We start from the raw sequence: 22,547 nt of genomic DNA, 5'->3' as shown, positions 1-22,547 counted from the left end.
TATCGTAGATAATCGTATAAGAAAAGGGTGATCGCGCTATTATGTCATTATTTTAAGGAATAATCATTTTTAAAAAGATAGTGACTGGCCTTGTGGTCATCGCTTGTGAGACTGACGAAGAAGTGGAGAGTTTTGTGATGACTGCGGACAACTCCATTTTTCTTGGCAAACGTGGTCATAAACAAACCAAAAACCCAACCGGACAGACTGATAAATTATAGATAGTCCAATGAATCACACATCAGCGTGACAGAGAGGAGTCACCTTCAGACACAATTCATTTAGGAAGGACGAGCTGGACGCACGCTTGACAAGATGAGTGACGAGGCCACGTTTCACAGTTAGTGATTGTTTGTTTATTCACTGCTGTCATGACTGCTTTTCAGGAATTCCAAACTGTCACATACAGCTCTTTAATTGTGTTTCTTGAGCCATACAGATGGTACACCGGACTGAATTCTTATAAATAAGAGATTGTCTATGATGCAACTAAATCATAATCTTTTTTTTTTTTATATAATTGTGTATTCTATTAAAATGAGTCAAGCTAGTTGACTTCTATCGAGTAACGTAAAAGAATCAAACGGGGAATCATTATATAAAGCAGAGAAGAAGCAGGGCCAAGAACACGGGTAAAATCAGCAGCAACATACAGAAGCCAACCCAAAACTCATTTTTACAATGTTTGACTGCAAGAATACAATACTGACATGTCGCCTTGGGCGTTTTCTTATCTACACACTTTCATTCCAGGTACCAGATCCAACACACATTCCTCCTTAACGTCATGCATTGATCTGGTTTCTGGAGACGAAGCAAAAACCGAAGAAAAAGTATTTATATAAATCGTTACTGTACATATACCGCTAAATAAAATTTCGCTTTTATACAAGTAGAAAAATCCTCCACGAATCTATGTTTGCCGATTTGCAGTACAGGGCATACAGCAACTAGTGATGGACAAACGAAGCTTCGTGAAGCATTCGAGATATTTTTTGACTGCTCTAAATGGCGTTCTCGGCTCAACGAGGCAAGGGAAATTTAATTCCACTTGTCAGATCTCGTTTACCGCAGGACTATTCCAAAACATTCCTGACTCCCGTTTAAAGGTTTATAACTTTTGAGTATTTGCTTAAGCCGGTGTTGGGAAAGGATTCGTCTACGTTGGCACAACCACAGTTCTGGGACGCCAGTCTGGTCTTAAGTCCTCCCTAGCCTTTTTCGAGATGGTTCTTTCCATTTTTCTGATCACGTGCGGTAAGTACGATTTAAATTATTCAGCTGTCTTTATTAGAACTGCCCTCACTAAAATCTCTTATTAGCTGACGTAAATATATCGGTACAATACACGACCATACCGAAGTATTTTCACTTTTTTAAACAAGAGCGCCATCTAGAGTAAAAATATAACAGACGCTTCATGAAACTTCATTTCCCTCATCACAAACAGCAACTCTGCAAAAGCAAGCAGAGCACAAACGATACAATTAAAACAAGATGATATTAAAAGAAAACAACGTAAAATACGAGACGCACGGAATATGAAACAGAACCTCAATTAAATACAAAGAACAAACACGGAAGTTAAGCAACAATATCAAGTTCACGTATTGTCTTTTGTCGTGGTGCTGCGACAAATAATTGATCGTGGCCTGGCACGATCCTTTTCTCGGCGCCGTCACAGGTCCGAAGTTGGCGCACGGTGCGTAAGTACGATGCAGTGAAACAAAGTCTGCTTCCTTGGTCACCTCATGTCCTTTCGCTTCCCTTCTTCATTCCGAAGGCATTCGGGTGAGTTTCACTTAAGTCCGCGGAATGGCCGAGCAGCTTCTAAGCAATGTTCTTGATAGCGTTCTCGTTCAACTTTTCCATGTAGTTCCTAAGATCCTTGGAATCCCCGAGCTCAATGTCCGGACAAACCCACTTGATCTCGCTGGTTTGCATTAACGCTAACGGGCTAAGGACAGGACATCCGTTGCCGGATTTGATGTTGGAAAAAGTGGTAAATTTCACTCGCTTTCTTTTGGTCGTAGGGGAGTTAAGCGATTCGCTTCGGGGATCGCGACATCCGCCGCCGCTCGCGTTCCCGTGTTGGGCGCCTCCGTTTAAGAGTTGGCTACCTTCCTCCGGAGTTCCGCCCAGCTCGTCCAGTTGTTGCTGCAGGCACAGCCCCTCCTCTTGGCCTAACCAAACCCAGTCGTGGGAATGCGGCATGGTCTCCGTGGCCTCCAGAGACAAGTGCTTGCTTCGGTACTTGTATGTGTAAGAGATGCAGTTTATTAGGAACACGAGGATGGCCAGGCAGAAGACTCCCAACAGGGCATACATTCCGATCTCCAGGTCGGTCATGGCTCTTCGGGTCGGCAGATCGTCATCGGTGCTGCGACTACGGGGATGCTCGCCCTGATCGGGGTAGTCGGAGAATTCGCTTTGGATTTTTTCCTTGGCGTCTGTAGATAGACGCCCGCCGTTGGCCCTCGCCGGGACATGGCCCCTGATGGTGGTAGCGCCGCGGTTAATGAGCCCGGTTCCCATATCGGAGATGGATCCGCCGTAATAAGGATTATCGGGCCGTGTGCGACGGTCTCCTGAATGTTTATAGAGCTCCTCGGGTCCTTCAAATCTCACCTGTACGTTGGCCATCCCGGTGGCCAACGTGGCGCGCTTTTTGGAGTTCTGGCACATCTCAGACATGCTCATTTCAACACGTACGAGCAAACCTTGACCTTCGCCCTTCGCCACAATGACCGGCCACCTCCAAGCTGCGGTCCGTTGCACTACCACCACTCGCTCGTCCAGCGAGCTGGCAGTTAGCGTGAAATGGGCCGGGTTGTAATTCTCGAGCGGAGTCATGGAGCCATCGCTAAACTGTAGCCAGGCGCTGATGAAGGACTCCTAGGGAAATGATATAGAGGAGTTTTAGGTTTTGTTAGAAATACGGCACATACTGAGTACCATAAACAGTCGCCCTTGCGTGAGGGCTTCCGTTTGAAGCTTGATAAAAGTAAAAGAGTGAGGAGGACCGTCTCATTCCAGTGGACTCAATCTTGTGAGGCACCTAGTTTCTTGGGATTTGTCCTGTTCCTTCCCTAATATACAGCCATTCATTATCTATAGCTGCTTACCATCACTAGGGTTACTGGTGTGCTCACACCTACCTTCAGGCAGTAGGTGAGGGACACCCTGGACTGGTTGTCCAATTCACCCACTATGTTTGTGTGGTTGTGTGAGGAAACCGGAGTACCCGGGAGAAACACACATGGGCACGGGGAGAACATGCAAACTCCACAAAGAAACACCGCTGGAACTGAACCCAGGAATTCTGAACTGTGAAGCTCCACCATTCTTTTCTTATTATATATATATATATATATATATATATATATATATATATATATATATATATACATATACACACACACACACACACACACACACACACACACACACCGTATTTTCCGCACTATAAGGCGCACCGGATGATAAGGCACTCCCTCAATCAATGAGACATTTTAAAACTTTTTCCATATACAAGGCGCACCGGAATATAAGGCGCATCCTTAAATAATGACTTATTTTTAAACTTTTTCAATCACAATATAGTAATACTCAAAGTAATAACAATAATAACTCAAATAATAACTCAATAGCAATATGAGCAACCTTGTTCCACTGTAAACACACAAAAGAAACAGGTAAAGCTTACTTTATCAGTTCGTTCCCCATCTACGAATATATTGATCCACATATAAGGCGCACCTCATTATAAGGCGCACCATCAGCTTTTTTTTAAAAAAAAAAATAAGGCTTTTAGGTGCGCCTTATAATGTGGAAAATACGGTGTATATATATGTGTGTATGGAAACAGTTTGGTGATAATAGCAAAGGACAAACAAGATGAGGAATGACACTAAAACCTTCACCAAGGCTTCAGTAACCCAGTATGCAAACAAACACTGAAAATAACTCTGAAAAACAATAATATGCACATTGCTTGAAAAAAACTAGCGCATCCTAATTATGCGAGAGCGAAGGAAATTGAAGAAAATATCTCCTCAAGATGAATATTATTTTCCCTCCGAGGGAAAAGTCAGTTGCCTTCTGCCATTTGAAATGATAATGATCACAATAACAGAGACGTTCACTGGTTGTATATGCAAATGAAAGGGAAGGAGTCCCAACGTAAAGTTAATCATGAGGATAAAAATAAAAAAGGAACACGTCCTTAATTATCACCATGACTTGAACTCGCCAGCCAAAAATAAAGAGCAGCTCCGTGCCAATACGCTAAATACTAAAAATCTCCTTCCGCTCTGGTTCCACTCACCTGTTGGGCGGCTTCAATGACTTCCTGCGTGGTTGCGGTGGCGACGATGGCGCTGTTGCTCCCCGGGCTGAGGTGCAGGGACAGCGAGAGCCCGGAAACTAACTGCACCCCCAGCTCTGTCACACTCACTTTATCATCCAGCACCCGGATTGTCCTCTCAGCCAGGACCAATGATGTCAGAGGAGACAGCACCTGCAAGACACGCGACAACATTTGCTTGCTTCCACCTCCAAAAATACCGCAAGCTTTTTATTATGAAAGATACACTGTAAAAAAAGCGGGAGTGATAGTTACTTGAGAACCATTTTGCCATACCACTCAAAGTACATTTTTTACAGTGTTGGAGGGACTTTTTTTTTTTTTTAATTTATGACCTTTGGATTGAGGTAGTCTACATTAGGGTTCCATCCGATACGAGCTATATACAAAATACACAGCACAATCTGGAGGCTGTCTTCTTTAATTACTGTTTCATAAAAAAAAATTAAAAAATGGTGAAAAACTAATTGGAAAATTTACTTAAAATTTCTCATTGACAAAAATAACATTAGTTTTATTCAACTATCACCTCACATTTTTTTACAGTGTATTCAGCTTTAATGTTTTTTTTTTTTATACCCAAAAAACTAATAAACATTTCTTGATAATGTGGATCATCTAAAAAAAAAAAAAAAAAATTCCAGAAATAAATAAAATCAAAGCTTAAATAATTAAAAACACTGAATAAGAGGGTATGTCTAAGCGTTTGACTGATACTGAAAATACATTTTAAACTTAAAATTGATGAAAATGTCATATAATACAAAATACATTAAAAATTTAAACATTTATAAAAACATCATAGACGTTGGTTTTTGATTTTTTATATCAAATTCTATTTTTCAAATTTAAATTTGTTACTTTTACTTTTCTTTAACTACCTTTGATTTGGGCCAACGGAAAAAAAAAATCCCTTCTTTATATTCAATTGAAATATTTTTGCAAGGATGTTTTCAACCTTTTTTTCTACAATGTAACCACTGCACAAACTAACAAACAAAAACAAATAAGCACATAAACAAACATATCAATTTTTTTTTTTTACTAAAGTGTATTTTATCGGGCAACACCAAAAGATAGAGTTCATGTAAAAAAATAAATAAAATAAAAATAAAAAACATTGTGCAAAGGAGCCACAATTGATGAGGTTTGCTTCATGTTCCAATCAATTTGCTCTCAGTTTGAAAAGAAAACTTCATAGTCCTTACCATGGCATTTACATACGCCGGATTTACTCTAAATGAAACATTAAGAAAACACATACATAACTTACTTGTATTTTGGTCATTCCAGCATTTCGTCCAATTACGACTTGCCCCTCCCACAGTTGCGCAATCTTTGGGTCATCCACCTTGAGTGAGTCCTTCACCAGTTGCGTCACATCCACCTGCCAGTCGCTGCCCAACAGGAAGTTGCGCTGGCCTTGCTCGTCCTCGTCGCCGGTGCCTTCTTCACTTTCGGACACAAAATGCGTAAGAACTTGAAGGGTGGTGCTCTGGTACTGAGGTACGCAGGACGCCTCGCTCTTCCCCTCGCCCGTTTCGACGTCCTCGTCGCTATACCTGAAAAAAGAGCAAAGACAAAAAAAACCCAACATTTTTATTTATTTTTTAAGGGGAACATTATTAAAATCAAAACCTCTGATCTGTTGTGGCACTCGCCTGATTTGTGACCGCCCAAAAGTCAGAGGCCTCTCGGTATTTTTAAAAATCCATTAAAAACAAGCTACAAGAGACGACCTGCTGCTGCGCTTGCATTCTCATTTTGTTCCAAAGGGCAGCTTATATTTTGCGATTTCTCCGTCATTTATTCTGCTCCTGGCATGTACCCTTTGGAAGACGGGAAAAAAATGTTTTCAAAGGCAAACCTTTTGTTCCTTGAGAGCATTTTAATGGCTATTCCTTCTTTATATATATATAGTTTGTTTGTTTTTAATAGCAAAGTCCCACTTTGACCTTTTATTTAATTGTAAAATTTTGATGGTCTACACAGCATTGGTGTATGGCAGCGGTTCTCAAATGGGGGTACAGTGTCCCTGAGGGTACATGGAGAATTAACACTGTTTCTATATCAGCAAATCAAATTTAATGCTTTAAGACAGGAGAATGATATTACTTTCAAATTAAGAGCAAATTGATTGGATGATGAAACATTCGATTCCTAAACTCCATTATAGTTTTTGCATGTTTCCCCAATAGCAGTGATTCTGAAATGGGGGTACAAGTACTCTTTTTACTCTATTTCAACAGCTTCCTTTCATATATCAGAAAATCCAATTTCATACTTTCAAATTGAGAGCAAATTAATTGGAACATGAAAAAAATGATTGCTACATTGTATTACAGTGTCTCTTTAGAAAAATGTACATCGTTTTCAAATTAAGAACAAATACATTGTATTATAAAGCAATTTATCACTGAATTGTGTTGTAGTCACTCCTGAGCAAAATGTTTGTTTTGAGGTTATTTTGTAAGATTTTTTTATTGCAGTAATTCTCAAATGATGGTATGAGTACTCTTGGGAGGTACGTGATATGATAATAGGACATCTTTAGATATCAGCAAATCTAATTAAATGGTTTTAAAAGGCAAGGACGATCATTTTTAAACTAAGAGCAAATTAACTAGAACATGAATGATTTCATCACAGTGTTATAGTGGTTCCTTTGCAAAACGTATGCATTTATTTCGATTTTTGAAGGTGATTGTCAACCTTGGCAGAATGTGAGACGGTAACAGGCTTCCAATGGATATCAGCAAAGCTCATTCATTTTCAAATTAAGAGCAAATAAATTGGAACAAAGCAATTCATTGCCTATTTGTGTTATCGTGACTCCTTAGCGAACATTGCGCGCTTTTGCTTACACACGGATGCACATTATGACGAGTGAGACAATTTTCAAACAGATTTTTCACCATCTATCTTCTGGAGTCGGCCAATGCAAAACGCTTGGAGATATCGCGACAAATGTGCTCCAATATTAATCAGACGCAGATGGCACAGCACACTTTTAAAACCTTCTGCAGTATTTTGTCCAATTTTGACTTGACCTTTCCGCATCATAGCAGTGGAGACCCAGGTCAGGTTTTTGCCTGAGTTCAGGTCACTTTAGGGGTTTTGAGTAAAAACCCTTTCACCAAATTTCCATATGCGACATTAGGGACTGCTGTGAATCCCCAATGCTATGATGTAATCCCTGATCAACCTCGGGCAATGGTGGGGGGCTGTATTTGTGTTACAGTGCCCCCCGGTGGACTTAACTGCAATTAGAAATTGCCACGTATATAATGGGATATGGAAATAAATAATCAATTAGTCTGTCCTAGTATGACAGAATATGACGATACATATACAATTATTTGAGGCATAAATAGAATTGATCATTGTGATTGGCTAATTGTATCGTTAAAAAAAGCAATTTAAATGTTAATCGATGGACAAAACATTAATAATGGTTGCTTTCCTAATCAACGACTACATTTAAAAAAAAAAAATGACGAAAAACAATTTAGTACTTCAAAAAAAAAAAATCAAACTGATAAAATATGTCCATGAATCACAACTATTTATCTAAATTATTAACATCAAAAGTTCAACTTAAAAACTTAATTCTTCTGCTTTTCACTAAATGTTGACTATCGACGACTAAAAATGCATTATTTGCATTCAATAACTGAATTCTATTTGGGTGAAAGAAAAAAAAAACTCATTCACTACCAATGACGCCTATAGATGTCAAATTTTTTTTTTTTATTTACTGGCCTGGCATTGAAAGGGTTAATTATTCTACTTGCCACATTCTTTGTCACCATCAAATATGGAAGAATAAAATTGCATTACTTGAAGTGAATAAGTAAATGCCATTTAGAAGAAAAACAAACTCATTCACTGCCAATGACGCCTATAAACGTCAAATATCTTTTTTTTACTGGCCTGGCTTTGAAAGGGTTAATTATTCTACTTGAGACACTATATGTCTCCGTCATATGTAGAGGAATAAAAATGCTTTACTTGCAGTGAATCACTAAACGCCATTAAGGAGAAAAACAAACTCATTCACTGCCAATGAAGTCGATAGACGTCAAAGATATCTTTTTACTGGCCTGGCAGTGAAAGGGTTAATTATTACAATTACAATACCATATGTCACCGTCATATATGGAAGAATAATGTTGCATTACTTAAAGAGAATAAGTTAATGCCATTTAGAAGAAAAACAAACTCATCCACCGCCAGTGACGCCTATAGACATCAAAGATCTTTTTTTTTTTTAATGGCATGGCATTCAAAGGGTTAAATTCTACTTACAACACTATATGTCACCGTCATATATGAAAGAATAAAAATGCATTACTTGAAATGAATAACTAAATGCCATTTTGGAGAAAAACAAAGTCATTCACTGCCAATGACGCCTATAGACGTCAAATATATATTCTTTTTTCCTGGCCTGGCAGTCAAATTTTCCACTTACCACACTTTATGTCACCTTCATACATGGACAATTACAAATGCAATACTTGGAGTGACTAATTCAATGCCATTTTGGAGAAAAACAGTCATTCACTGCCAATGACACCTATAGACGTCAAATATCTTTTTTTTTTACTGGCCTGGCAGTGAAATGGTGGCACTTACCACACTTTATGTCACCTTCATATATGGACAATTACAAATGCAATACTTAGAGTGACTAATTCAACGCCATTTTGGAGAAAAACAGTCATTCACTGCCAATGACGCCTATAGACGTCAAATATCTTTTTTTTTTTTACTGGCCTGGCAGTGAAATGGTGGCACTTACCACACTTTATGTCACCTTCATATATGGACAATTACAAATGCAATACTTAGAGTGACTAATTCAACGCCATTTTGGAGAAAAACACTCATTCACTGCCAATGACGCCTATAGACGTCAAAGATCCATATTACTGGCCTGAATGAATTAAGAAAGGGAGTCTATTTGACTTTACGATTCAATCCCTCTTTCCGAAGCACAAACAATCCACTCGGTAAAAGTCCCAAGGACACCTCTTACCTCCTTTGTCCTGTGGCGACAGGAACCCTCCAGCCCTTGACTTGACTGAGTTCAGGGTCGGCCACGTCGATGAGCAAGGGGAGGCGGGGCATCCACACGCTCATCTCCAGCCGAGCGCTCAGGAAGCTGTAGGTGAAGTTGAGCGTCACCTTGCCCTTTCCTCGCGTCTCCTTCCCATTCACGTACACGTAGTCGCACCTCTCGGACACCTCGGGGACAACAAAGACGTAAAAACGACACACGTGGAGAGGAAAACCACGGAAAGCGGCAGAGGCTGAAAATGAAGAAGCGCGTGTGGGATATTATCATCGCAAGAACGACGACGACGTTCCAACACAACAGATGGAGCCGGGGTGAAAACAGAAAAAAAAAAAAAGACGTGTCTGATCCCACTAGAAGGGAAAACATAAGCTCAAGCTAAATTGGTAACTGGTGGGATGAATTTGAACTACAACCAGCTGGCTGATGTTCTCAGATGAACTTCCAGTGCAAAGACGAAAAATACATCGTTGTCTGCAAAAAATGACTGTCATTTGTCTTCTGTGCATATTTTTTTTTTTTTGGCAGAGATGGTATCAGCAGAGAAGAATAAAACTGACACCTTCAAGTTCCACCCACTGGTTTGGTTGTTGAGCTTCTGACAGAAAGATTACTGTGCTTAAATCCCGAAGACTCTCATCATTTGAAGTTTGAAAATGGACTATTTGATTGTTAAAATTATGAGCGTGTCATGTTTGCGGAGAATGATGGAGTATTAGCTTCCTACTTGAATAAAATCACAACATTGTGTCACACAGGGTACGCTTTGTTTTGGTTTTTAGTTTCTTTTAAAATGATAGATATTGTATATTTTACTGTACCACAGATTAGACATTGTGTAATTTTTAAAACTTTGAATTGTGTACCGTATTTTCCGCACTATAAGGCGCACCGGATTATAAGGCGCACCCTCAATTAATGACTGTTTAAAAAATGGCTTCCATATATAAGGCGCATCGGATTATAAGGCGCACCCTCAATTAATGACATGTTTTAAAACTTTTTTTAATCACAATATAGTAAGAATCAAAGTAATAACAATAATAACTCAAATAATAACTCAACTCTCAATAGCATAATAACTCAATGTCAATATGAGCAACCTTGTCCAACTGTAAACACACAAAAGAAACAGTTAAAGCTTACTTTATCACTTCTTTCCCCATCTACGAATCCCAATTGCAATATTGATCCATATATAAGGCGCACCTGATTGTAAGGCGCACCATCAGCTATTTAAAAAAACGAAGGCTTTTAGGTGCGCCTTATAGTGCGGAAAATACGGTACTTTCCTTGCTTTTCATATTTGATGTATATTTCACATTTTTACTAAATATTTACCATACTGTGATGGAAGAGCCCAACGAGGGACCAGAGTAGACAATCAGCATCTATTGCATTGTCCCTATCAAATAAAGCTCCGTTCATTTACTCATCAATATTTGACTATTAATTGACAAAGCACATATCACATTCCGGCAATTAGATATTCAGTACATCAGTACACTGAACACATCGCAATTAATCCAGTGACAAAACTTAAGTAGATGCAAGAGAGATTTTAAATGGAATATATCAAGGTCACTGTCATTGTCTGTAGTGTTACACTTCAGTGGATGATTAAAGCCAGACAGAAAGAGAGAGAGCTGCTTTTTCTCTTTGACAGACTAAACAGTAACACACAGCATAAGGACACTGAAAGATCTGCAATATATACATATGGAGTCATGGCATTACATAAGGGCGGTGCAGTTTGTGGCTGCGAGTGATAGAGCTGTGCAGGAATGCACATGTGAGAAGATGTTCATGTAGGGAAAGGGGATTGTGGGTAATATGTGTGTGTGTGTGAAGGGGGTGCTGCTGTGGTAGCGATTTTGGCTGCAATGAAATTTAGGGCTACTCACCATGCACAGTGTGTTGTCATTACGGTTAAGAGATGACAGGTGTGTTTTTTTTTTTTTTCAATCTTTGTGCACACACTTTGCAAACTATACACATTGCATTATTTTACGCATTTTGTAAATGTTTTGTAAATGTTCAGTGGCATCAGTTCTATCCATATATATGTAGGATACATTTATTAACACCTACCAAAAATTGATGGATTGTGATGATGACACTACCGCCACCTACTGTCTTGAGGTGAAATGAAAGAATTTTCTGTTTGCTGACATAGTTTGACCGCCACTCAACAGAATGTTGCAAAAATTACAGAAAAATCAATGTCATAAGTCCTATTAAAATGTTTATCAAAAATTGTAATTTGAATTGTTTTATATGGTCCAAAATTTGGACAACTATTATTTTCGTAGACAAAATCTTGCATGTCCAGCTGCAATCACAAATGTCAGAATGGTTGCATTTTGAAATTTTCCATGTTATCGCCTGCTGGAAATTTCAGCTACCATTGGTTGTTTTATGATATATTTAAAAAATAAACAAAAAATAAAGAATTTCCATAATTTGTAACAATGCCACAAGGGTTAAACACATTTTATACACTTTATTCATGTACATACATTTATCAATGTAAGGTTTAGTTTATCTTTAAACAAAGTTTTGTTTTTACTTTTTCATTAACGAAAACATTTTTATTTTTTATTAGTGATGGTCAATCCAGCAAAACTATAATTTGATCATTATTTTTCACATAGAATACTTTTAAAAACATTTTTTGTCACTTGCGGTTGCCTTGAGTATGACATAAGAACACGTGGTGAAATTTTCAGTGGACAGCACGTGGCAAAAGATATTTTTAAAAGCATTCATTTCACATGAAAAAAAATGTACTGTAGTTCTCATGTATGGACAAAATATTAACATTCTATATCTGAAAATGGCAAAGTTTAGTCCCGCTTTAACAAGGGTTGAGACGTGATTAATGGAAAAGACATTTTGAAAAGAAAAACGTTGGAAATCCACATCTCACAAACAATGCTCATAATACCGTTGAGCGAACGCAGACACACACTAAACTTACTTTTATAACTTGCTCATCAGTTGACCTGCATTCCACCGACTCGGTTACATCGGAGACCGCCCCGTCTGTTCCCACGGTGACAACCTTTACGGGCACAGCGACTGTGCGACCTGTGAGGACTGCAGTATTCAGGATTTCTGTGTCCTGCAAAACAAAAGAGAATTACAGAGATTACCGGACTGCCAATAAATAAGTTAACTCGTTGAATACCATTGAGAGCTATACAAGTGAAAAATAACCGGAGGCGGACACTTCGGCAGCACTGACAAACTGTCCGTCAGCCCTAGGCCGACTTTACCAGAGACTTATTTGGAGTTACACCCATTTTAAATTCTTGGTTTAAAAAAACAAACGAAAAAAATCAAAACTCATACAGTACACAATCTCGCTGATCAAAAGTTAAAAGTATTGTTTGGAATTAAGTGTTTTTTTTGTGTTATTTTAGTTTTCAAAAATGGTTTCCATAAAGAAATGTCTTGCTGATAAAATACTAGGGCATTCAGGGAATAATAATGGCCGAGTGAGAGAGAGAGGGCGTTGTGATGCTCATTGGGGACATCTAGTGGTCGTTTGCAATGCAGTCGGTAACTCAAGCAACAATGGCGTTGCAACTAATTTGCATTTTGCTTTGGGACAGGAAATGTATTCACATTTATCAAATTCCCTAATCAAGACTTCTTTTTTTGGTGGGTACATTCAACCTCAGCAATGCTTTGTTTTACTTGTAGTGTATATGACAGATGATTTACTAAAAGTGTAACATTTACAGGTATAAAGACATAGCCGACTTGCATCAAGTCATAGCCAATTAAGGGATGTTAATACCATCCAGTTGATGTAATTGGTAACTGCGCCAGTTAAATTAATTTTCCCCTCTAGTGGTGATGTAAGGGTGCGTAAAAATACATTGACGGACCGACAATGTAATTATTTTCTGGCTTGAAAAAACGACGGACCAACGATGTTGGAAAGTGGGCGGGGCTCTGATGAATGACAAATGTCGGAACAGCAAAATACTGTAAATTGCCCATCTGTGAACATAACTACGTTAAAATTGGTTTAGAAACAAAGAGGTTGATCTGTGTAAGAGAAATATTGTGATTGCCTGCGTTTTACAGTACAATTACATTATACTGTCACTTTATGAACTAACTGTATTACTGTCTAATCAGACTACGGAGATAAGCACAATTTCTGCAGCAATCTGCAATACTTAAAAAAACAAAAAAAACAATAATAGTAGTTCTTGTCAAACTGTGCTCATTCCAGCGATATCACAAGCTACATTAACAAGCGAAAAGCATTAAAGAGGTGGAATGAGATAATGAGATCAATTAAGACAACGGCGTTAATCCTTCAGCCCTCAGCGTGATGGTAGTTGAGGATCCACATTAACCGCGCCTCCTGCTCATCCGCGACTGACTTTCACAAAAAGTCCTCTAAAGCGTTGAGAGCGAAAGAAAGAATTCTGACAGCTCCTTATTGTTGTGCAAAGGGTTCTGCCTGATCCTTAAAAAAAAAAAAAAACGGATTTCATTCAAAGCGCAGACAGTGCAGACAGTTTGACTTTTATTCATAAGTAGTAGATGGTTAAAAGAAAAAAAAATACACTCTTGTATTTTGTGACAGCCTTTTTTTCTTTTTTTTTGCTGACTCAAAACTAAAGGACACGTTTGTTTTATTATTATTATTATTATTATTAATTTTTTTTTTTTTTTTTTTTTTTTACAAATATTAGGTGGCTCTAAAAATGTCTGGTACTCAAGAAATAAGTACCAAAGTAATCAATTACTTTATGTAATTCAGTACAAAAGTACTGAATTAATTAATTTAGGTACTGAAGTACTGAAGTAATCAATTACTTTATGTAATTCAGTACAAAAGTACTGAATTAATTCATTTAGGTACTAAAGTACTGAAGTAATTGATTACATTGGGTAATTAAATACTAAGACCATATTTATCTCCATTTTACAACAAGTGCAGATGTAGACTGCTAGGCTAGCTTCTCTTGCAACTTGCTAGCTAGCCATTTCTTAGCCACATGCTTGCAACTTTTGGAGGTACAGTGTCTTGTTGTAAACTATTTTTTACTGTTTTCTTTTTGTGAAAAATTCTCAGACTGTTTTCGCAAGAAATATCTTTTGAGTGCAAGTGAAACTTACAACTTTTAATGTATGTACAACTGTTAACTCATTCAATTCCAGGTACACATTCTGTTTTTGTTTTTTAATCCAGACATGCGATCCCAAATAATTAATACATATTTTTTTGAAGTTTTTGAACTAAAGAGGTTCTATAAATGGCTGACGCCTAAAGTAAATGATTACTCTAGTACTAAAAAAAAATTAATATAGAACTTAATTATGTAAAATAATTGAGTTAGTACTTAATTACCAAAGCAATTGCGTTAGTACTTAATTAACCTAAGTAAATAATTACTTTAAGTGCTAAATTAATGAAGTATTTTAGGTATTAAAGTACTTCATTACTTTAGCTACTAAAGTAATTAATTAGATATTAATATGATTAAGTAATCAATCACACAAAGCATTAAGAATCAATTATGTTAAGCACTTAATTATCTTGATTACTTTATTACTAAAACATGAAGTAATCAATTAGTGTTGTACTTAATGGTCTAAAGTAACCAATTCAGAAATAATTAACTAAGTAATTAATTACTTTAGGTGCTATAATGTAAAAGTAAAAGTATGAAAAAGCTAAAATACTTGATTATTCTTAAAGTAATGAATTACTTTAGGTATTAGTGTGCTTAAGTAATCAATTACATTAATACTATAGCATTAGCAATTCATTACTTTACGTACTTAATTATCTCAGGTAATTGATTAGTACTTACTTTTATTAGGTGCCAAGCTTTTTAAGAACCGTCTAACAGCCAAACAATTGAAAATTTCTTGATCAAACCAGTAAAAAGAAACAACAACGAAAAGAATCTTGGATTGAATATCTGGACTCCTAAAAACGTAAAAATGTCTCTGTGATTTAATGAGTTAACTACTATTCATATGGGAATGATTTTAACGCGTTTGTCAAAACGGTCCGTAACGTTAATAAAGGTTGCATGACGACGGCAGTTTTATTCCTAGAACAATTTAGTTCCGAGATAAACTCAATTGCAAAATTTGATTCGTAGCTCATAATGAAATTATACGACACCTTTAACGTTTAATCTAGACGAAATTAAGACATTTCTCTCCGACCAAATTAAAATCTCACAATGATACCTTCATAACTCTCCCGTTTTCCCCGGCGAACAACGAAGCCATTTTCTCATAATTGCATCAGAAGACTAAGTGTACACATTTTTTTGTCCGTGTGTGATTATTAAGTACCTATGAAAAAATATACCTTGGACGCCGTGTTTTATCTTTGCGATGGCTTCTCGTACTCAATAATCCATTACCGGTGGAAAAACAACGCAAAAGAGTGCCGGTAATAAGCGTTCAATACGGGCGCGAGAAAATATTTTGATTGAAGACCGATATAGTTCACGTAATAGCCAGCACATCATCTAGAAATTAAATGAAATTCAGAGAGAGAACACAGTCGAGTGCCATAAAAAGCAAGAGGCTTTTCCCACTCCAATCTGCCAACGTCTCAACCATCAGAAGAAAACCCATCCAGTGGTTCCAAGAAATAGAACTTCACATCTTATTTGCAGTCTGATTGTACTCGACGGAAGATAAACACCCCTGTTGCCAACTTACTGTATTATTAATCGAGAAAAAACACACATGCCCAAATTATCCATAATTTCAGCCAAATATGAATCACGGGATCCGGCCAATGAAGACAACAAGAAGCCTGTTTTAGTCCTCAGCCGGAAGCTTATCTTAATCGTGCACGCAGGACAACAATAGGAGACGGGACCTAATAAAATGCCATAATGCCTTTGCCTTACTGAGGTACAGTGGTGGAGAGTATAGGAGCAGTATGCTTCGAATATTTAAAGCATTCATTTATGATTTTTTTTTAAAAATTAGCAGATCAAAAAAGCGAATTAATAGAGAATTATTACCGAATTTTTCGGACTATAAACCGCGACTTTTACCTCATGTTTTGAGCCCTGCGCCTTATAGTCCAGTGCGGCTAATCTAGCCACCAGAAATCAAATGTGTGGATCTGTTTGAGGTGTCAATTTATGGAACAACTATCAAATAGAACTGAAAAAATGTGAATCAATGTGCTCAAATAAAACAATATATTAAAAAAAATATATGTCTAAATTTAATAAGAGAATGTACAGCATTTTGGGGAAAATTTGTGATGTGTAAATTTTATATACAGTACCCAGTAAATGTGATTTTATTTATGTATTTATGATTGTATATGAACTATATAGAATGTGTTCAAAAAATTATTCAAAAAAATACAAAATGATCAAAGGGAGACAAAAAAAGATGCTAGAAGTGTTGATTTCTATTTAACTAACAGATATACGTCCATTCATCAATTAATTACGAAAAAAAAAAAAACTTCATATACCATCATTTTGCGTAAAGATCTGCGGTTGATAGTCCAGTGTGGCTTATCTGTGACAAAAATATTTTTTTTACTCATATTTTGCTGCTGCGTCTTATATACCGGTGCGCCTTATAGTCCAGAAAACACTGTACTGTATTTTTCGGACTATAAACCTAAAATAGAGTAAAATACAGGAAAATACATTAAATTTTGAATTATACACGTGCCGTTGCTCTCGTTTTATTCAGGCAGCTCCAATAAGAGGATTGAAATATGAACGTTTGTCAGATTAGAGGCAGCGTCGCGTAACCAATTAGATGAAGTATACAACAGTATAAAACATCGACCAAAGCAGCAGGTTGCTTTGAGAAGCCTGCACCTGCAAGCACATCTCAAAATGACAGCTGAGATTGCAGTATGCACTAGAGTGTCCTAAAGTGGCTCTCGCCTGTTTAATTCATATCAATTATCAATAAAAAGTCCATTTTCCTGTGCCTACACCAACAATTTCAGATCAAACAGAAAGACAACCCTCAGCCCGCAGATAAATGAAAGCGAGGGCCAGAGTATGAATCAAACCTATGAGATTAAATTTGATCCTCCGTCAAAGACACTGATGCCAAAGCGGGGAAGATAGGTGTTTGCAGAATGTAATCTCGGTGCGATGGCGAGTCGGTAAGCACTGCTGACTCAGAAAATGTTGGCTAGTGTTGTGTTTGTGTGTTGTCCCTGCATTTAGTGAGTTTCCGCCAAAGTTCCAGCCAAGGACCAAAAAACAATTTACCAACTCGGATTGCCGGGTCGGCTCGGAGGCGCGGTGGTTAGCATGTCTGCCTCACACAAAAGTGTCTCACAGTCATGAGTCGGAAGCCATGATAAACTATTTGCAATCGGGAAGGGGAGTCAGATCGAAGAAGCCAAAAGCAGGTATTTTACTGACATCGAAATGAACTGGAGAGCCAACAGTGCAAAAATGTGTCAAGGGACCGAACCCGGCAACACCCATTCCTCCTATCAAATCAGTCCTCTCTAGAAACCACTCAAACTTTTGCCCACTGGTGAATTATGTACTAAAAACGTTTATTGTCCGGCTGTGTGCTCCCAAACACACATTCGCCACATTTCTAAAGTAAAAGTTTGCAAACAATAAATGAAACATGGCTGTTTACTTGATCAACTCAAAACAAGATCTCTTTTGGCCATTTTGAGGGTGAGAAATTTACATTGTAACATGGTTAAAAGCTCCATAACCTGGGATTTCTATGATACAAGCCCTTAATGGCTAAAGTTGGGGTATATTTACTCTTGCACGGGCGATATGGAGGCACGGTAGTGGTGGTACAAGGGTCTCTTATCACCATTTTTATCTCTTATCACATGTAGACCGGTACTGAGCACGCTGAATATGTATAGAATTCCTAGAAGAGCAGCTATTATGAAAAATAACACTTTGGAGTTTTTCAAGGTGATAAATTACCATTGTAACTTTCTTAAAGCTCTGAAAAGTTGGATTTCTGTGATAGAGGCCCTTAATGGCTAATAACAACTCGGGTAAAGGGGGGGGGGGGGTATATTTACTCTTGCACGGGCAATATGGGGGCAGCGTAGAGGCGGTACAAGGATCTGCTATTATAATATTGCCTCTCAAAAGCCATTATCTTTTATTTCATGTAGGTACTGAGCACGCTAAATAAAGTAAGGAATTCCTAGAAGTACATCTATTGAGAAAAATGACACTTTGGGGGTGTTCAGGGTGATAAATTTACATGGTAACTTTCTAAAAAGCACGGAAAATTTGGATTTCTATGAGACAGGCCCTTAATGGCTAATGACTCCTCAACTAAGGTGGGGGTATGTTTACTCTTGCACGAATGATTATGGGAGTGACGTAGAGGTGGAACGAGGGTCTGTTATCGTCATTTTGACTCTGACAAGCTGTTTTTATCATTTATCACATTTAAGCCAGTACTGAGAGCGCAGAATAAGTAAGGAATTCTTAAAAGTGCATCAAGAAAAATGACACCGGAGATGTTTGGTTTACATTGAAACATGGTTAAAAGCTCCAAAAATTTGGATTTCTATAATGCAGGCCCTTAAAATCCTCTATGTCAATTTTGACCCAATTTGGGCCGCTCATCTCGATAGATAACAAAAAAAAACATTAAAAAAAGCACTAGGAGGCTAATGATTCCTCGGCTAAGGTGGGGTATATTTACTCTTGCATGAATGAACAACGGTGTTTTTAGACGAGTGAGTACTGATGGTGTGAGTTGCATCCGGCGGAATTGAAACGCTTAATTAATTACCAGCTTTCCGAGCGCTTTAAATACAAGAAGCTAAGTAATTAACTCGCGCACAATCTTTCGCGGCATGCTTCTGCAATTAAACCTCTTCCCATATATCATGTTCACGTTGTATACATGTTGCATTTTTATGAGCATGTTTTCAAAGGCACATTCCTCCTGAGCAAATTAAGCTAAAAAGCAAACAGTGATAGCAAAGCACTTAGCGTTTGCCGCTTTCCATGCCTTGAAAGCGGCTCAGGAGCACTCAGCCATGACCAGGAGTCAGAAACAACACTATTGATTACTAAAATTAAATCAGGAGCTAAAGTGATTTATTTTATGCTCATTAATTAGATATTGATTCATGACACAACCTGTTGGCCTGGTTATTGTATTCTGTGAGCTTTGGCTGCATTTAGAGAGATTACATATTGAGACCGTTTGAAGTGCATTAAGAGCAAAGAGGAGGTGATGTTTTCTTGACCGTGGGTTGTATTTTTTGGTGATATGTAGCGTTGTTAGCATTTAACGAGTGATAAAGTTCTGGTCGATATATTATTATATTATTAGATTTTATCATGTTTCCAGTGGTGCGATAATGGTATGTTTTTAGTACAATTTTGGGGTGGTGTGGAGCTTGAAATACCGAGAATTGTCCGCCTTCAACCTCAAAATTTTCTTTACAATATGTTCTATGCAGCCCCATAAGTATCCATCTGAGTGGTCGGCCATTTTGTCTATTGCTGTCGACTGAAAACGACATCACAGTTGCGTAGATCTCAGCAGCCAATCAGAGAACAGCTTGTGAGTCATATGACCTAGCTCAGAAAACAAGTGAGCTGTGATTTGCTGTCACCAAATATGATGTCATTTTCATCTTACAAAATGGCTATGCCAAGATGGTAAAAAAACAGGCGATTTTGGTCCCAAATTCCAAAAATTTTTCAGTAGTTTGATCTTTTTTGAGTTGTTTTCTTCCACAATATTTTAACAGATAGACGTCACACTTCTTCTAATAGGATAACTAAGTGGTCATGCCATGTTGAAATTTGACAATTTTTTGCTATGTGGGTGAAATTTCACCTCCCAAGACAGTAAAAATCAGGTGATTTTGGTCCCAAATTCATATTCAAAAAATTGTTCAGTAGTTTGATCTTTTTTGAGTTGTTTTCTTCCACAATATTTTAACAAATAGATGGCACACTTCTTCTAATAGGATAACTAAGTGGTCATGCCGTGTTGAAATTTGACAATTTTTCGCTATGTGGGTGAAATTTCACCTCCCAAGACGGTAAAAATCAGGTGATTTTGGTCCCAATTTCATATTCCGAAAAATTGTTCAGTAGTTTGATCATTATTTGAGTTATTTTCTTCCGCATCATTCCCAATATTTTAATCAATAGACGGCACTCTTCTTCTAAAGGGATAACTAAGTAGTCGTGCCATGTTGAAATTCGACATTTTGTCGCCATCTGGGTGAAATTTCAGCTCCCTGGTGTCCTCTTTCAATGATTTCGCTTTGACATCAATCCTTTGACGTAATGATCAAAATGTTTCGATCAGAGAAACGATCATTTGATCAGAATGGCTTTTTATAAGAAAACATCTAAGATATGGAAGAGGCACATGCGCTCAGAGTCCTCATGTTTTTTTTTATGATAATTGCTTAACATAAAGGAGGGAACTGCAGAGGTTAGCAAAGATAAATAAGTTTCTCCTCATAAAACCCGTCCACGTTGGGAGCGCTCTATTGTGCAATACGTGCCCGGTTCAATAAATCTCTGAACCTCCACTGACAACACAGAGGAAAGAGCTAAGCAAAGCCAGCCAGCAAACATACGCAAACAAACACAAATTATATGATGGACAGGATTAGCTCCAAATTAAAGTCCCAACGACATTTACAGAGACTACATCCGTGGCCTTGATGGGAAAAATGGAACCGGAGCATGAATTTGGTGCGTAAGTCTCACCACTCAAAGGCGCCACATAGGGCTATAATGGAGAAAATGAGCCGAGTATTTTGAATTTAATTGCTCGGAAGCAGCATGACCAAAACATCTAGGAGAACATAAAAAGAATTTTGGGAATTAAAAAAAAAAGTCAAACAGAATCCAGAAATGGGAGGAAATATTATAAAAGGGGGTGAATGCACTGCCTGCCAATCTTCTCTATTATAGTTAAGCAGGAAATGATCTGAGATCCTTCAAAATAAACTGCACCATGGCAAAAGTGTATGAGGTGAACTGCTTGGTGAGCTTTTATTTTGAAGTTCATCCCAGAAGTGTGTTATGATAGCTCTGGCCAACTTGATCATCTTTTTCCAAATGACATTTTGATTTTACTGAATTTTTTTAACTAACAACCTGCGAACAAATTGAGCTGAGAAATGGGAACCCAGAACGTAACTCGTTTGTATGTGGAGGAGCATCTGTATTATTTTTTGCAAGGGGGTTATTATATTGCGCTACCTCTACTTACAAAATTCCTGAAGTCATTTTGTAATGTGAATCCTTCGTAAGTAGAGGCGATTCTTGTATGCAAATAGCTTAATCTGTTCCACTCCACAAAAATATGCTCCCGTACCTTTTAAATTGATAATATAAGTTGTAGCTGTTGACAATATGAATGCAGTTCATTTAATTGCCTAGAAAAGGCGCTGGTGTGTTGGTGGTGCGTGCAGAGAACAGTTTAGGTTGCTTTATTTGTAAGTTTCTATTTTACATTTCCACTGATCTAAGCATCATCTCTAAGTCCACAGGTAAAAAAAAAAAAAATCTTCTGGATCATTTCAAGCATATAAGTTTACTTTAGTTTAGTTTAAGGTCATGCGAGGTACTTCCAGTGTTATGTTGTTCAACCATCTTGCTAGTCTGCTGTCAGACGCGAAAGCACAATAGTTAGCAAAACAAAATGTCCTCCGACTTGTTTACAGCAGTCCAAAGTGGTATTTGTTTTCATGTGAACGTTAGCTGTAGCAAATGTCAATTTAATATGTTAGTCTCATTTCTATTATGCCAACAAATTTCGACTTTCATATCCTGAATTTTCCTTCGTAACAACAGAATAGTTTTCCGAAGAGGTACCATCATATAACACAACTGATCTTAATGCTCCAATTAATTTGCTCTTAATATGAAAATAAGAACTGTCCCTCTCAAAAATTTAATTTTGTCAACTGCTTCTCTATTGGGTTTGAGTCTGGAAATGAAACTAGCCAGTAAAACATAGAAATGATTCTTTTAGCTGTGTATTTGAGTTATTTATCTGACATGTTGTGGCATCGAAATTGAAGCAAATGTTTGAATTTTTTGTGCTGCCAATGAAGATAAGTCTTTGAGGAGA

The 22,547-nt window shown here is 37.6% G+C and overlaps 1 protein-coding gene across 1 annotated transcript in view; it reads right to left on the bottom strand.

The window, feature by feature from the left end:
- Positions 1 to 359: 359 nt before the first annotated feature.
- The window catches only part of LOC148411759 (transmembrane protein 132C), a 169,375-nt gene continuing 147,187 nt past the window's right edge, over positions 360 to 22,547 (bottom strand). The window contains exons 6-10 of the mRNA XM_088435716.1: positions 12,427 to 12,570; positions 9,408 to 9,616; positions 5,640 to 5,928; positions 4,328 to 4,519; positions 360 to 2,895 (exon numbers count right to left, since the gene is read on the bottom strand). Of these exons, the coding sequence (XP_088291842.1) occupies positions 1,831 to 2,895; positions 4,328 to 4,519; positions 5,640 to 5,928; positions 9,408 to 9,616; positions 12,427 to 12,570 (1,899 nt within the window). The 3' untranslated portion in view covers positions 360 to 1,830. The remainder of the gene's footprint in view (positions 2,896 to 4,327; positions 4,520 to 5,639; positions 5,929 to 9,407; positions 9,617 to 12,426; positions 12,571 to 22,547) is intronic.

This window comes from Hippichthys cyanospilos, chromosome 15 (genome assembly GCF_059441005.1).
Source record: "Hippichthys cyanospilos isolate Australia breed blue-spotted pipefish chromosome 15, RoL_Hcya_1.0, whole genome shotgun sequence".
Classification (NCBI taxonomy): Eukaryota; Metazoa; Chordata; class Actinopteri; order Syngnathiformes; family Syngnathidae; genus Hippichthys; species Hippichthys cyanospilos.
The sequence above is the reverse complement of the archived record's forward strand: the minus strand, read 5'-3'. Positions and strand labels throughout refer to the sequence as shown.